The sequence below is a fragment of the Rhinopithecus roxellana genome, chromosome 3 (genome assembly GCF_007565055.1).
Source record: "Rhinopithecus roxellana isolate Shanxi Qingling chromosome 3, ASM756505v1, whole genome shotgun sequence".
NCBI classification, from domain to species: domain Eukaryota; kingdom Metazoa; phylum Chordata; class Mammalia; order Primates; family Cercopithecidae; genus Rhinopithecus; species Rhinopithecus roxellana.
Window position 1 is genome coordinate 99,252,011 of NC_044551.1, and position 17,255 is coordinate 99,269,265.

Here is a 17,255-nt window from a genome sequence, read left to right on the forward strand (position 1 = left end):
AATAGTCTACAACATTGGGCTGGGCAAGGTTTTTTTTTTTTTTTTCCTTCTGAGACAGGGAGGTTCTCTGTCACTCAAGGTTGAGTGCAGTGAAGCAATCACCGCTCACTGCAGCCTCAACCTCAATCAATCGTGGGCACAGGTGAGCTTCCCACCCCAACCTCTTGAGTAGCTGGGACCACAGGTGTGCACCACTATGCCTGGCTAATTTTTAATTTTTTTGTAGAGACGGGGTTTTGCCATGTTCCCAGGCTGGTCTTGAACTCCTATGCTTATGTGATTCACCCACCCTAGCCTCCCAAAGTGCTGGGATTACAGGAGTGAGCCACTTCGCCTGGCCCAAGGATTTTTAAAATAAGACCTCAGCGAAACAGGCCAACAGCAAAAATAAACACATGGGATTACATCAAACTGACAAGACTTTTGCACAGCAAAGGAAACAAGAGTGATGAGACAACCTACAAAACGGGACGACACATCTGCAAAATATGTACCTGACAAGGGGTTAAAAACCAGACTATATAAAGAACAGTGAAAAATGACCAATCTGATTTAAAACTGGGTAAAAGGACTGGGTGTGGTGGCTCACGCCTATAATCCCAGCACTTTGGGAGGCTGAGGCGGGAGGATTGCTTGAGCCCAGGAGTTCGAGATCAGCGTGGTGTTAGGCATGATGGATCCTCAGGCAGGAAGGTCACTTGAGCCCCGAAGGTCGAGGCTGCAGAAAGCCATGACTGTGCCACTGCACTCCCAGCCCAGGCAACACAGCGAGACCCTGTCTCAAAAGGTAAAAGATCTTAGTAGGCATTTCTCAAAAGAATGCATGCAAAGGTCAAGTACATGAAAAAATGCTCAACATCACTATGTACGGCACAACTGATACGTGTCCCATTTATGTTTCACCATCTATTACATTCAGCTCAAGTGTAAATCCAATTTGTCTAAACCCAAATCAATCCAGCCTATTTTATTTCCTAAGATTTGTCATATTGCAGAATATTTTAGATTATGAAAACTGATTTTAATAAAGGTTACAAGTGAGGATAAATGCTTAAACTACTAAAACAGAGAGATGGAGGGTTATTAGTGTAAGTCCTACCCACTGGCAAGTAGGAAAAATATCAATATTAGGCTAAGCAGGAAGAATTACTGCAAGACATGCTGGTTTGATGAGAGCATGAACTAAATGAATACATACCTAAGAACAGTTTGCACATCTTCATTTGGATAGCCAGAAAGGTTTGGAAAGAGTCATCTTAGATAAATTTTTATTTTATTTTTGAAGACAGAGTCTTGCTCTGTGCCCAGTCTGGAGTGCAGTGGCATGATCTCCATTCACTGCAACCTCCTTCTCCAGGGTTCAAGCAATTCTCCTGCCTCAGGCTCCTGAGTAGCTGGGACCACAGGCACATGCTGCCATGCCCGGCCCATTTTTTGTATTTTAGTAGAGATGGGTTTTCACCGTGTTGTCCAGGCTGGTCTCGAACTCCTGAGCTCAGGCAATCCGCCTGCCTCGGCCTCCCAGTGTTAGAATTACAGGCGTGAACTACCATGCCCGGCCGATAAATTTTTAAAGAACCTTAAAAACTCCCCTTTCCTCAGCTGCTGCCAAGGTGCTTGGTCCTTCCAAGGAAGCTAAGGCCACACTGGGGTGAGTGCCTCACTTCATCCGGCAATTAGCACTGTGTCCAGCAGCGCCAACCCCACACATGCCTGTGCCATGGCATCCCTCTCCGAACTTGCCTACATCTACTCGGCCCACGTTCTGCATGATGATAAAATCAAAGCCCTCATTAAAGCAGCTGGTGTAAATTTTGAACCTTTCTGGCCTGGTGTGTTTGCAAATGCCCTAGCCAATGTCAGCATTGGGAACCCGATTTGCAATGTAAGGGCTGGTGGACCTGCAGTAGCTGGAGGTCCTACCCCCTCCACTGCTACTGCTTCAGTTGACAAGAAAGTGGAAGCAAAGAAAGAACAATCTGAGGAGTCTGATGAGGACATGGGCTTTGGTCTTTTTGACTAAACCTCTTTTATAGCATATTCAATAAAAACCTAAACTTTGAAAAAAAGAAATAACCTTAAAAATTGAAGCACTGTTTTCTGTATGGCAGTAGGATGCAACACAAGCCAGAAATCTGAATGGTTTTCAAATGTTAAAGAAACAACTATTGGCCAGGTGTGGTAGCTCACACCTGTAATCCAAATACTTTGGGAGGCTGAGGCAGGTGGATCACCTGAGGTCAGGAGTTCAAGACCAGCCTGGCCAACATGGTGAAACCCCCATCTCTCCTAAAAATACAAAAAAATTAGCCGGGTGTGGTGGTGTGTGCTTGTAATCCCAGGCACTTGGGAGGCTGAGGCAGGAGAATCGCTTGACCCAGGAGGCAGAGGTTGCAGTGAGCTGATATCGCGTCATTGCACTCCAGCCTGGGCGACAAAAGTGAAAACTCCCTCTCAAAAAAAAAAAAAAAAAAGAAAAGAAAAGAAAAAAAAAAACTATTGATAAAAAACCAGGAAAGTGTGGAGAAGAAACAATCTTGACGAAGATCAAGTAGCTTCAGGCATCAATGCCCTTAAAAAGGTATAATTTTGCTAGAAAAACTGGTAATATTTATAATATGTGGCATTTAAGTATTCAGAATAATTATCTTTCTTAATGTACTATTTCTAAAATCACCTCCCATAAATTGTCTCGAGTCAATATCCAGTTACCTTTTAAAAATATTTTTCTTGGTTATAGCAATTTTATGAAAAAACATTCAAGATTTAAAAATATAATCACTTGAAGCTCATTAAGGACTGCCAAAAATCTAATTTTATTTTTGCATTCTTTATAAATAAAAAGCAACCAATAACCACTTTCCTCTTAGATCCAACTTCAATGACCATATTCTCAGAACTACCAGAAGACTTCAAGTACACTGTCTGAAGGAAGTTTATAATTGCTGAATTTTACATTTTTGCTTAATAAACAAAATTTCTGCTTAATATATCAAGCATATTTTTGCTTAATATATTTTTGTAAACTACAGTTAACTCTTGGAATGTCTAAACTACCTTTATTTTCTTCATTAATGAGTAATTTAAAACTTCATGCACATGTAATATTTTATTATTATTATTATTTAGACAAAGTGTTGCTTTGTTGCCCAGGCTAGAGTGCAGTGGCATGATCTCGACTCACTGCATGCAACCTCTGCCTCCCGGGTTCAAGCGATTTTCCTGCCTCAGCCTCCCAAGTAGCTGGGATTACAGGCATGCACCACCATGCCTGGCTAATTTTTTGTATTTTTAGTTGAGATGGGGTTTCACCTTGTTGGCCAGGCTGGTTTTGAACTCCTGACCTCAAATGATCCACCCATCTCAGCCTCCCAAAGTGCTGAGATTACAGGCATGAGCCACTGCGCCGGCATATGTAACATCTTAAATACCTAACTTCCTTAACATAAGGTAAAACAGTCTTAGGTAGGCTGCCACTGGGAATGTTTTTTTTTTTTTCTTTTTCTTTTTTAAACTAGAGACAGGGTCTCATGATCTTGCCCAGGTTGGTCTCGAACTCCTGGGCTCAAGCAATCTTCCTCTCTTGGCCTACCAAAGTGTTGGGATTACAGGTGTGCGTCACCATGCCCAGCTTGAAAATTTTTTTAAAGTATCTAGTAATACACAGGAGTAGATCACATTTAGTATATAACCAAGTTAATTAAGAAGTCAAAAACCACGTTAAATTTAAGAATAAGGCTGGGTGTGGTGGCTCACGCCTGTAATCCCAGCACTTTGGGAGGCAGAGGTGGGCAGACCACTTGAGGCCAGGAGTTCGAGACCAGCCTGGACAACATGGCTAAACAGTCTTTACTAAAAATACAAAAATTAGCTGGGCGTGGTGGTGCACACCTGTGATCTCAGCTACTCAGGAAGCTGAGGCACATGATCACTTGAACTTGGGAAATGGCAGCTGCAATAAGCCGAGATCATGCCACTGCACTCTAGCCTGGGCGACAGACTGAGACTCTTAAAAATTTCTGACATTTATTTACTTCTGGACAAACAAATGAGTGGGAAGAATCATCAGTATACACCTCTTAACTGTATCTTTTTTTTTTTTTGAGACGGAGTCTCGCTCTGTCGCCCAGGCTGGAGTGCAGTGGTGCAATCTCAGTTCACTGCAATCTCTGCCACCTGGGTTCAGGTGATTCTCCTGCCTCAGCCTCCCGAGTAGCTTAGACTATAGGCATGCATAACCACGCCTGGCTAGTTTTTGTATTTTTAGTAGAGACAAAGTTTCACCATTTTGGCCTGGCTGGTTTCAAACTCCTGACCGCAAGTGATCTGCCTGCCTCAGCCACCCAAAGTGCTGGGATTACAAGCGTGAGTCACCGTGCCTGGCCAATGTTAGTTTTTATCCTTAAAAATGCCTGAGTTCTTACAACACAGAAAAAACAAATTTGAATGCATTTGTAACAACTTAATAATTTATATGTCCCATTATGATTTTAGTGGAATGTTTTAAAGTCAAAGCATAATTCACTGCAAAGATAAACTTAAAAAACAAACTTTCAAATAGTATGTTATGACCTAGACAAAACTGATTATCAACTAGTAATACTCACACTTAGCACGTGCAACAGAATGAGAAATTAAATCCTGTGCTATATACTCTTAAGTATTGTCAGACATGAGATATCCTTAAATGTTCTATCAATTGCATTCCCTTTCTGCACATACACTATTTTAAACAAGAAAACAATTGTCTTTCCTCCAGATTCTCATGTTTATCAGTGCAAAACGTTGCAATCTCAGTAAAAATGGTTTATTACATGTTATTTTAGAAAGGCTTAGTCCTCAAACTGTCAAAAATGTATTTAAAAAATGTCCAAATCATGAGAATGATCAACTTCAATGGCTTCCTCTGGATCCAACTTGGCTTCTCCATGTCCTTCCTGTGACTCATCAAGAGAGGCCAAGGCCTCATTTGTGTCACTTGCAAAAGTTTCTCGTGATGTATCATCATCCTCTTGAAAATTTAGACTTTTAATAGCTTGTTTCATCTTTTTTCCCAACACTTGTGTTCTCCTCTTCCTAGCAGCTTTTTTATTTTCGTATTCCTTTTGGTTTTCAATGTAGAAAATGTCCTGTAATAAAGGAACAACTTTAGTAAGCAAGAACTACCACGTATTAAAAGTTTATTCCATGCCTGTCCCTTTAAAATCATTATCTCCATTTCTTACAAAAAATAAGCAAATATCATTAGGCTCCTTATCAAGATGGAGTTCAAGATATTAAGTAAGTACTCACTGCAAGTAAAGGTTGAACTGATTTAAACCCAGCCTAGTGCTAGGTTTAGGGCCCATGCTTATTCTACCATAACGTATCATCTCTACAGTTAAAAATTTCCTAAATGAAGGCTGGGCATGGTGGCTCATGCCTGTAATCCCAGCACTTTGGGAGGCAGAGATGGGTGGTTCCCTTGAGGTCAGGAGTTGCAGACCAGCCTGGCCAACATGGTGAAACCCTGTCTGTACTAAAAATATAAAAATTAGCTGGGTGTGGTAGCATACATCTGTAGTCCCAGCTACTAGGGAGGCTGAGGCAGGAGGATCATTTGAACCCAGGAGACAGAGGTTGCAGTGAGCCGAGACTGCGCCACTGCACTCCAGCCTGGGTGGCAGAGCAAGACTGTGTCTCAAAAACAAATAAACAAACAAACAAAAAAAAACCAAACCAAAACAACAAAGTTTTGGAGCATTCTGGATTTCTAGATTAGGGATCATCAAACTGTACTAAAACAGAGAAGGTTCAAAGGTTTAAAAAAGAAACTAGTGTTGGCAGGACACACTTCTGGGACCCTATTATCTTCTGGGCAGGGATTCCTAAAAGCTGTAGCCAAGCCAGTGCCTATTACATTCTTAAAGAATATAAATCCCAATGCCTTTTTGTTTATAAAAAGCACTATGGAAGATGGTGGGATAAAGGAGACTCTCTCCCAAAATTTGTGCTAAATAGTTATAAGCAGCACACAGAATTAACAGAGGAAGGTGTAAAGATCTTTGAAAGGAAGGGGTAAGGGAAAACTTCAGAATATGAGTGTTTTGATGAAGAGAAATAATAAAAGTATTTGCTAAAGAGGAGGAACTGAGGATGGAGAAGGAGGGTACACACGTGAGAAAAGACAAAGGTAAACTCAGAAGATAATAAGGCTCGCTACCAGTTATCAAGTGAGTACTTTTATGTACCAGGCATCTTGCTAAGGACTTTACACACACATTAACTCATTTCATCCTCACGAAAGCCTTATGAGGTAGTTATACAACCCTTGTTTTCAGATGTGGAAAATGAGGCACAAAATTACAGAGCTAACATGTGAAAGTATGAAGTCTGAACTCATATAAGATTTCTCTAATATTCTTTTTAAAAGTTTTTGATAGAGATGGGGCCTCGCTCTGTCACCCAAGCTGGAGTGCAGTGGTATAATTAAACCTCACTGCAGCCTCGAATTCCTGGACTAAAGCAATCATCCTGCCTCAGCATCCCAAGTAGCTGGTGATTTCTCCTACATTGTTTTTTTTTTCCCTTCTTTTTTTTTTGAGACAGAGTCTGGCTCTGTTGCCCAGGCTGGAGGGTAGCGGTGCGATCTCGGCTCACTGCAATCTCTGCTTCCAGGGTTCAAGCAATTCTCATGCCTTGGCCTCCCGAGTAGCTGGAACTACAGGCGTGAGCTACCACACCCAACTAAATTTTGTATTTTTAGTAGAGATGGGGTTTCTCCATGTTGCCCAGGCTGGTCTCCAACTCTTGGCCTCAAGTGATCCACCTGCCTCGGCCTCCCAAAGTGCTGGGATTTACAGGGGTGAGCCACTGCACCCGGCCCAATAGTCTTAAAATCTATGATAATGATTTCACAAAAGTGTGATGATTTGCAATTTTTTCCAAGAGTTCAATTACCTTTAATTCAAAGACTATGAAGAAGCCACAAGTAGAAGCATTTTCACTTTATATGGAAGCACATCCAAGCATCTTGCTAAGAATTCTAAGTAGTATAATGCTTGGTAGCAACGAGTACATTTTATGAAGCTGTCCTTTTCTCTCCAAATATGGCAAGCTTTACTAAAAAGAAACTTTGGCCAGGTGCGGTAGCTCATGCTTGTAATCCTAGCACTTTAGGAGGCCGAGGTGGTCAGATCACTTGAGGTCAGGAGTTTGAGACTAGACTAGCCAATATGGTAAAACTCCATCTCTACTAAAAAAACAAAAAACAAAACAAAACAAAAAAACAAAAATTAGGCTGGGCGTGCTGGCTCATGCCTGTAATCCCAGCACTTTGGGAGGTCGTGGCAGGTGGATCACGAGGTCCGGAGATCGAGACCATCCTGGCCAACATGGTGAAACCCCATCTCTACTAAAATACAAAAAATCAGCTGGGCGAGGTGGTGTGAGCCTGTAATCCCAGCTACTAGGGAGGCTGAGGCAGGGGAATCGTTTGAATCTGGGAGGCAGAGGTTGCAGTGAGCCAAGATCGCACCACTGCACTCCAGCCTGGGCAACAGAGCTAGGAGACTCCATCTCAAAAATTAAAAGAAAAAACAATAAACAAAATAAAAAGAAACTTTATTCCCATGCGTTATGAATTTAATAGAACAAAGTGGGTTCTATTATGTTCCCAAAATGTTGTTGCAATACGTTAGTATCTTTTTTTTTTTAGATGGAGTCTCGCTCTGTCACCCAGGCTGGAGTGCAGTGGCACGATCTCGGCTCACTGCAAGCTCCACCTCCTGGGTTCACGCCATTCTCCTGCCTCAGCCTCCTGAGTAGCTGGGACTACAGGCGCCCGCCACTACAACCAGCTAACTTTTTGTATTTTTAGTAGAGATGGGGTTTCACTATGTTAGCCCGGATGGTCTCGATCTCCTGACCTCGTGATCTGCCCGCCTCAGCCTCCCAAAGTGCTGGGATTATAGGCGTGAGCCATCATGCCTGGCAATTGTTGTTAATATCTTTATCACAAAGGCAGGCAGGTAATTTGAGGGAAAATTTCCCCCCTCCCATCCATATCTATATATACTTAACTCTCCAAGTTAAGGAATCTAACTCTAGTGTTTTAGCTGAGCTTTTTTTTTTTTTTTTGAACAAAGCAAATAAAGTTTAAACTATTGCTTTTTCCTTCAGAAAACTTTGTATTTTTTAAAACAAAACTTAATTGTGAGGTCATGTACCCAAATGGAATTTTAAAACAGGAAAACAAATCCATTCAGTCAAGTTCTGGCTTCTAAGTTCTACATACGGTGACTGTTAGCAACAAAGCAATGAAAAGAATAATTATAACCATCATTTGGGTAGCATCTGAAATAAATTATCTATAATAAAATTGTATTGGTCAGGCATGGTGGCTTACACCTGTAATCCCAGGCCTTTGGGAGGCCCAGGCAGGAGGACTGCTTAAGGCCAGGTGTTTGAGACTAGACTGATCAAAATAGGAAGACTCTGTCTCTACAAAACATTTAAGAAATAAGCCGAGAGTGATGGCATGTGCCTATAGTACCAGCTACTTGGGAGAGTGAGGCAAGAGGGTCACTTGAGCCCTAGAGTTTGAGGCTGCAGTGAGCTATGATAGTGCCACTGGACTCCTGTGTGAGTGACAGCAGAAGACCTAACTCTTCAAAACAAAACTGCCGGGTACAGTGGCTCACACCTGTAATCCCAGCACTTTGAGAGGCCAAGGCATGAACATCATTTGAGCCCCAAAGTTCAAGACCACCCTAAGCAACACGGCGTGAGACCTGGGTGACAGAGTGAAACAGTCCTTTTTTAAAAAGAATTTTTTGACCAGGCGAGGTGGCTCACGCCTGTAATCCCAGCACTTTGGGAGGCCGAGGAGGGTGGATCACCTGAAGTCAGGAATTTGGGAAAAGCCTGGCCAACATGGTGAAACCCCGTCTCTAATAAAAATACAAAAATTAGCCGGGTGTGGTGATACGCCTGTAATCCCAGCTACTCGAGAGGCTGAGGTGACAGAACTGCTTGAACCTGGGAGGCGGAGGACGCAGTGCGCCAAGATCGCGCCACTGCACTTCATTCAGCCTGGGGACAGAGTGAGACTCCGTCTCAAAAAAGCAACCAAAAAAAAAAAAAGAATGTCCTTGTAAGTCAACATGTCCCTATTATGAGATATTCCAAATGTTTCTGTTTTTTTTACTATAATGCAAAGTTTCTGGCAGTTTAACATAAAAACTTTCTAGCATTAAAATCCTTTTCCTCAATCAGCTGGAATTACTGAATTACAAAGACATAATACAGTGAAAGTAACTCCAACATGGGTTTGGAGTCCGAGTGCTCTGTGTGATCTCAGGCATATAATTTTGATCATTCTTCATTTGCATAACAAAGTAACTCCCACAGTGATACAATGTGGTGAAGATTAAGTTACATAATATTAATCTCTGGTCCAGTGGGAGGAAATCAATAAATGTTACAGTATTTCTTCTCTCCTGCCTGAGAATATTGTTTGTCCAAGGTTTAGTTGCTTAGAAGGTATCTTTTAAGTACATACTTTTGTCAAGAATTATTTTGGGTGAGGGGAGAGAACATTAGAGTATAATCTTTGCTACTACTCAACAGTAGTGTTCCTAAGGAAACTCATATTGTCACAAATCATGTTACTGAAACAGTTGTTACAATGAAATGAAAAAAGTAGTTACTATACTAGAGATTTTAGATTTGCAGTAACAGTAACATTTCCTATAGGAATGTCAACATAGTAGACTCTTAAAGTGACTGTTAAGTGAACAGCCAGAAAACTTAAGGAAAAAGAACACTGAGCAGATGCAAAATACAATTACCTGGACCAGCTCAAGGTAAGTGACTTTATCTGTCATTATTAGCATTACAGTCAGTATAGTTCAAAGACATCATTCTTATTAACCTTTATCACCATTGTTATCATAAGGAAAACACAGAGCTACTCAAATACAACAGCTGCGTTAGATGTGCACCACCTCTTTGCTATGCAAGAGGTTAGTTCTCAATCTTTAGTATTTGAATAAATGCTAAGTACAAATCAGGTTCTCTGATTAACGTATTAAAAGACGTCCATAAAAGACATTCCCAATAACACAAAAATGACTTAAAATACTAAAGAGTCTCCAGGCGTGGTGGCTCATGCCCATAATCCCAGCACTTTGGGAGGCTGAAGCAGGTGGATCACGAGGTCAGGAGATCGAGACCATCCTGGCTAACATGGTGAAACCCCGTTTCTACTAAAAATAAAAAAATTGGCCAGGCGCGGTGGCGGGCGCCTGTAGTCCCAGCTACACAGGAGGCTGAGGCAGGAGAATGGTGTGAACCCAGGAGGCAGAGCTTGCAGTGAGCCGAGATCGTGCAACTGCACTCCAGCCTCGGCGACAGAGCGAAACTCTGTCTTGGGGAAAAAAAAAAACAAAACAAAAAACTAAAGAGTCTACACCTTCCAGTTTATAACACTGGAGACAGAAGGAGACAATCACCAGAATATAATAAGGTAACCAAATATTCTGTAAGATAACCACCTGTAACTCTTCTTCCTTTTTTTTTTTTTAAAAGACAGAGTCTCGCTCTGTCACCCAGGTTGGAGTGCAGTGGTGTGATCTCGGCTCACTGCAACCTCCACCTCCCAGGTTCAAGCGATTCTCCTGCATTAGCCTCCCGAATAGTAGGGACTACAGGCGTCCGCCACCATGCCTGGTTAATTTTTGTATTTTGAGTAGAGTCAGGGTTTCACCATGTTGGCCAGGCTTGTCTGGAACTCCTGAACTCAAGTGATCTGCCCACCTCGGCCTCCCAAAGTGCTGGAATTACAAACATGAGCCACCGTGCCTGACCTCACCATCTTTAACTCTTTAAAAGGTCTAAATCATGAAGGAAAATGTAGGGTTAAAAAGAATAAAGGAGGGCTAGGCGAGGTGGCTAACACCTGTAATTCCAGCACTTTGGGAGGCCAAGGTGGGAGGACTGCTTGAGCCCAGGAGTTGAAGACCAGCCTGGCCAACATGGTGAAACTCCATCTCTACAAAAAATACAAAAATTAGCTGGCCATAGTGGTGTGTGCCTGTGGTCCCAGCTAATTGGGAAGCTGAGGGTCACCTAAGACCAGGGAGGTCAAGACTGCAGTGAGCTGTGATGATGCACTTCAGCTCGGGCAACAGAGTAAGACTTTGTCTCAAAAAAAAAAAAAAAAAAAAAAAATTAAAATAATTAAAAATATATAATAAAGGAAGAGATTTAACAAATGGAATATGGAAATCTAGACTGTACCTGCTTAGGAGGAAAGTAGGTAAAATATATTCTTGGGACAAATTAGGAAATTGGAATAAGGCCTAGATATTGAATACTATGAAATTGTTTTTATTTCTCTTAGGAGTGATAATGGGTCTTGTGGTTATGTAGGGTATTGTCATTACTGGGACATACTTTTTTTTTGTTTTTTTTGGTATTTTTTTTTTTTTTGGTGGGAGATGGCACCAAGCTGAAGTGCTAACTGTACACTCATTCCAGACTCACTGCCTGCCCTTATGCTTGTTCAAATAATTAGAACCAAGCATTTGATGCTTATTTATTTCCACACGGAACAGAAAAAGACTGTATAGGCCAGGCGTGGTGGCTCATACCTATAATTCCAACACCATGGGAGGCTGAGGTGGGTAGATCACTAGAGCCCAGAGTTCCAGACCAGCCTGGGCAACATCTCTACAAAAAAATACAAAAATTAGCTGGGTGTGGTGACGCATGCCTGTACTCCCAGTTACTCTGGAGGCTGAGGTGGGAGGACCACTTGAGCCCAGGAGGCAGAGGTTGCGCAGTGAACAGAAATCGTGCCACTGCACTCCAGCCTGGGCAACAGAGCTAGATTCTTAGACCCTGTCTCAAAGGAAGGAAGGAAGGAAGGAAGGAAGGAGGGAGGGAAGGAGGGAGGGAAGGAGGGAGGGAAAGAGGGAGGGAAGGAGGGAGGGAAGGAGGGAGGAAGGAAGGAAGGAAGGAAGGAAGGAAGGAAAGAAAGGAAAGAAAGAAAGGAAAGGAAGGAAGGAAGGAAGGAAGAAAGAGAAAGAAAGAAAGAAGAAAAAGAAAGAAAGAAAGAAAGAAAGAAAGAAAGAAAGAAAGAAAGAAAGAAAGAAAGAGTATAGGTAAAGTAAGAACGGTTCATGCCTGTAATTGCAGCACTTTGGGAGATTGGGGCAGGAGGATTACTTGAGCTGAGATATACAAGACCAGCCTGGGCAACATACTGAGACCCTGTATCTACAAAAAATAAAAAGCTGGCTGGGCGCAGTGGCTCACGCCTGTAATCCCAGCACTTTGGGAGGCCGAGATGGGCGGACTGCTTGAGGTCAGGAGTTTGAGACCAGCCTGGCCAACATGGTGAAACTCCGTCTCTACTAAAAATACAAAAATCAGCCAGGCATAGTGGCATGTGCTTGTATTCCCAGCTACCTGGAAGGCTGAGGCACGAGAATCACTTGAACCCGGAAGGCAGAGGTTGCGGGGAGCTGACATCACACCACTGCACTCCAGCCTGGGCGACAGAGTGAGACTCCACCTCAAAAATAAAGAAATAAAAAAAATAAAAGGCACAAATGTTCCTCAGAATAAGACAGTAACAAAATCAGTCCACTGAAGGCACAGCAGGTAATGGATATTCATAGAAAATGAAGCTAGAGGGTGAGTTACAAGTCAAATTATGATGGAGCTTAAGAGGTAAGGACATTATTATTACCTTAATTTGTTCCTCGCTGATACTAGGAGTGTTTTTCAAGAGATTCAGAAAAACTCCACCTGGTGTTCTTCTTCGACTACCATTCTACAAAAAGGAACAGAAAAGTTAAACTGCATATACTCTTCCCATAAATGGTCAAGGTATCTTTTAACAGAGACACAATTAAGGGGATAGAAGGAATACCAGATCTGAAGTCCAGTCCTGATTCTGACTCTTATGAAATAGATAACACCAGTAAATTACCGAAATATGAGTTTCAGTTTCTTCATCTATAAAACGAAGGCCAAAGGTCTTTGGTCTTTTTTAACTCTGAAATTCTGTGATTTAAAAAATCTATATGGTGACAAAGAGAAATAGGCCACTCAGCTCAAATGACCTAACAAATGACTGGATTTTCTGTTTTTATCTGCCACCTGCTTAAGTCAGTGAATTTTTTGTTTTTTTTTTTTGAGACGGAGTTTCACTCTTTTGCTCAGGCTAGAGTGAAGTGGCGTGATCTTGGCTCACTGTAGCCTCTGCCTCTCCCATGGGGTTCAAGTGATTCTCCTGCCTCAGCCTCCTGAGTAGCTGGGATTATAGGTACTCATGACTATGCCTGGCGAATTTTTGTATTTTTAGTAGAAACAGAAATTGCCATGTTGGCCAGCCTGGTCTCAAACTCCTGACCTCAGGTGATCTGCCCGCCTTGGCCTCCCAAAGTGCTAGCATTACAGCTGCGAGCCACCGCACCATGAATATTCTATTAGATGTTAAAACACATCATAAACCCTACATAATTAAAACTGTATGGTACCAAAATAAATCTAGAATGATCAGTGAAGCAAAACAGAAAATCCAGGAAAAAAAGCCAAATATATATTGGTATTTAGTCTATGACATAGATAATATCTTACATTGGAGAAGATAAACGTATTATTTATTTTATAGTATGGAAGCTGAAACAAGGCAGAGTGTTGCCTTGTTCGACCTCAGTTAAGCATGTGCATGCTGGACAACTCAAATTTTTTTAGAAACTGCATGTCTGTGAACGATTGTGAAACCACCACTAGTATTAATTTTGAGGTTAACAACTTTTTACCAAGTAGGCAAATTTGAAAATATAAAATCTACAAATAATGAAGATCAACTGAGCATGTATGTGTATATACACACAGTCATATAAGTTATGACATAACCATTCACCGGAATGCTAGCAACTGCAAAAAAGAATGGAGGAGCTCTCTTTACATACTTGATAAGATTTCTAAGATACATTAAGTTAAAAAAGCAAGGTATAGAATAGTGTGTATAGTATATGACCACCTGTGTAAAAAAAAAGTGTGTTGGGGCCACGCGGAGTGGCTCACGCCTGTCATCCCAGCACTTTGGGAGGCCAAGGTGGGCAGATTATGAGGTCAGGAGTTTGAGACCAGCCTGACTATCATGGTGAAACCCCTTCTCTACTAAAAATATAAAAATTAGCTGGGCATGGTGGCGTGTGCCTGTAATCCCAGCTACTTAGAAGGCTGAGGCAGGAGAATTGCTTGAACCCGGGAGGCAGAGGTTGTAGTGAGCCGAGATCGCACCACTGCACTCCAGCCTGGGTGACAGAGCGAGACTCCATCTCAAAAAAATAATAATGTGTGTCGGGGAGGAGTCTGAGTGGCTCGAGGATACGTGTGGTCAGGTAGCCTCTCACTACATACCTTTTACTCTTCTGATTTTTTACTGTGATAATAAACACATGACAAAAATTGTTACCGTCTTCACAATTTTTAAGTGTACAGTTCAGCAATAAAGTATATTTACACTGTTATAAAACGATCTCCAAAACTGTTTCATCTTGCAAATCTGAAACTCTGTACACATCCATTTTCCTTAGCCTCCCCGCTTTAGCCCTTGATACTCTTTCTTATGTTTTATCATGTGAACTGCTTGCCTATTCAAACAACTGAATTTTTAAAAATAAGGAAATAGGTACATACACACATGTGGCCGGGCGCGGTGGCTCATGGGTTGGGTGAGGCCAAGACGGGTGGATCACTTGAGGTCAGGAGTTTGAGACCAGCCTGGCCAACATGGTGAAACCCTGTTTCTACTAAAAATACAAAATTAGCTGGGCATGGTAGGATATGCCTGTAATCCCAGCTACTAAGAAGGCTGAGGCAGAATTGCTTGAACCTGGGAGGCAGAGGTTGCAGTGAGCTGAGATGGCACCACTGCACTCCACCCTGGGTGACAGAGCAAGACTCTGTCTAAAAAAAACAAAAACCAAAAAACTCACACACATATTTTTGCAGGAGTTTGAGACCAACCTGTGCAACATGGTAAAACCTCATCTCTACAAAAAATACAAAAATTAGCTGGGCATGGTGGCTCAAGCCTACAGTCCCAGCTACTTGGAAGGCTGAGGTGGGAGGACTGCTTGAGTCAGGGAGGTTGAGGCTGCAGTGACCTGATTGTGCCACTGCACTCCAGCGTGGACGACAGAGTGAGATCCTGTATCAAAAAGAAAGAAAAAGAAAGAAAAAAGAAAAAAACCACCCATAATCCCACTACCCATAGGTAATCACTGTAACATTTTGACACATACTCTTTTCACTTTTATTTGACATAGTCTCACTCCGTCGCCCAGGCTGAAGTGAAGTGGTATGATCATACCTCACTGCAGCTTGACCTCCTGGGCTGAAGGAATCCTCCCACCTCCTTAGCCTCCCGAGTAGCTGGGACTACAAGCACGTGCCACAACATCCAGCTAATTTTTGCATTTTTTTTGTAGAGATTAAGTTTCACCATGTCACCCAGGCTGGTCTCAGAATTACAGGTGTGAGCCACCACACCTTGACATCTTTTTACTTTTTTGTATGCCACATATATTTGTAACCCAACCCCAAATGGGATTCTGTTATATAAATTGGTTTATTTATTTATTTATTTTTGAGACAGAGTTATGTTCTCGTTGCCCTGGCTAGAGTGCAGTGGCACATTTCTGGTCACTGCAACCTCTACCTCCCTGGTTCAAGCGATTCTCCTGCCTCAGCCTCCCAAGCAGCTGGAATTACAGGCACATGCCACCACATCAGGCTAATTTTGTATTTTTAGTAGAGATGGGGTTTCACCATGTTGGCCAGGCTCGTCTCGAACTCCTGACCTCAGGTGATATGCCTGTCTCAGCCTCCCAAAGCGAGTGAGCCACTGCGCCTGGCCAATTGGTTTGTAATCTGTGTCTTTTCATTTAACAATCCATTATACACACCCTTCTATGTTCATGTTAAATAGACTTTTGAGACTTTGGAGCCAATGTGAATTTTTGGACATTGCTCTTTAAACTGGCTAAAAACCTTGGAGTCATCCTTGACTCTTCCTTTTCTTACATCCTGTATCTAATCCACTAGGAAATTCTGTTGGCTGTATCTTCCACATATACTCAGAATCTGACCACTTTTCCTTCATCCCAGTGCTACCATGCTGGTCAGACCCACCTGGAATGGCATTTCCTGCTTCTACTCTTATCCCTCAAAACAGCAGCTGAAAGGAAATGCATTTCTTTTTCTTTTTTTTTGAGACTGAGTTTCACTCTTGTTGCCCAGGCTGGAGTGCAACGGCACGATCTCGGTTCATGACAACCTCCACCTCCTGGGTTTAAACGATTCTCCTGCCTCAGCCTCGTGAGTAGCTGAGATTACAGGAATACACCACCATGCCCAGCTAATTTTTGTGTATTTTTAATAGAGATGGGGTTTTTCTATGTTGGTCAGGCTGGTCTCGAACTCCCAACCTCAAGTGATCCGCTCGCCTCGGCCTCCCAAAGTGTTGGGATTACAGGCGTAAGCCACCACACCCGGCCTAGGAAATGCATTTCTTATCTGTTCAAAACCCTCTATGGGCTATCTCATTTAAAGTCAAAGGCAAATTCCTTAAGATGGCAAACAAGTTCCCACTAGACCTGGCCCAATTACCTCTCTAACTTTATATCCTAACTCACTCTCTCATGCACTCTGCTCCTGCCACACTGGCCCCTTGTTCAGACTGGAACTAGGTAGAGATTAGGGTGGAAAGAGCAGCCTTGCCAAGTTCAGGGTAAGAGCCTGTCTTTAAAATTTTGTCCATTATGGATTTTTTGCATTAATTTTGATTTTTGAAATTGGTACATTCAAATATTATTTATTTTGATTACTGAGCTTTTAAGGCACTCTCAAATTTTGCACCTAAAGCAAGTAAACTGCTCACTTCACCCCAGTTCTGGCCTTGCTAGGCACCCTTCACTTCTACAATGGGTGTTACTTCTACTTGGTCTATTCTTCCTGCAGTAGTCATTGCTTCACCTCAAGTCTTTGTTCAAATGGCGCATTCTTAATAACATCTACCCAGACCACTCTAGTTTAACTGCAACGTCCCCCTCTCCACTACTCCCTATAGCTCCATCTGATTTCTTTCTTTTCCCATAGGATATATCACTTTTTATTTTTTTTGAGACAGGGTCTCGCTCTGTCACCCAAGCTGGAGTGCAGTGGTATGATTACGGTTCACTGCAGCCTTG

The 17,255-nt window shown here is 42.2% G+C and overlaps 1 protein-coding gene and 1 pseudogene across 1 annotated transcript in view; one reads left to right on the forward strand and one right to left on the reverse strand.

Annotated features, from left to right (window-relative positions):
• Positions 1-1,720: 1,720 nt before the first annotated feature.
• Positions 1,721-2,023, forward strand: LOC104654564 (annotated as a pseudogene).
• Positions 2,024-2,797: 774 nt separating this feature from the next.
• PHAX (phosphorylated adaptor for RNA export) overlaps positions 2,798-17,255 on the reverse strand; it is a 25,851-nt gene continuing 11,393 nt past the window's right edge. Inside the window, exons 4-5 of the mRNA XM_010353777.2 lie at positions 12,737-12,820; positions 2,798-5,129 (exon numbers count right to left, since the gene is read on the reverse strand). Coding sequence (XP_010352079.2) covers positions 4,860-5,129; positions 12,737-12,820 — 354 coding nt within the window. The 3' untranslated portion in view covers positions 2,798-4,859. The remainder of the gene's footprint in view (positions 5,130-12,736; positions 12,821-17,255) is intronic.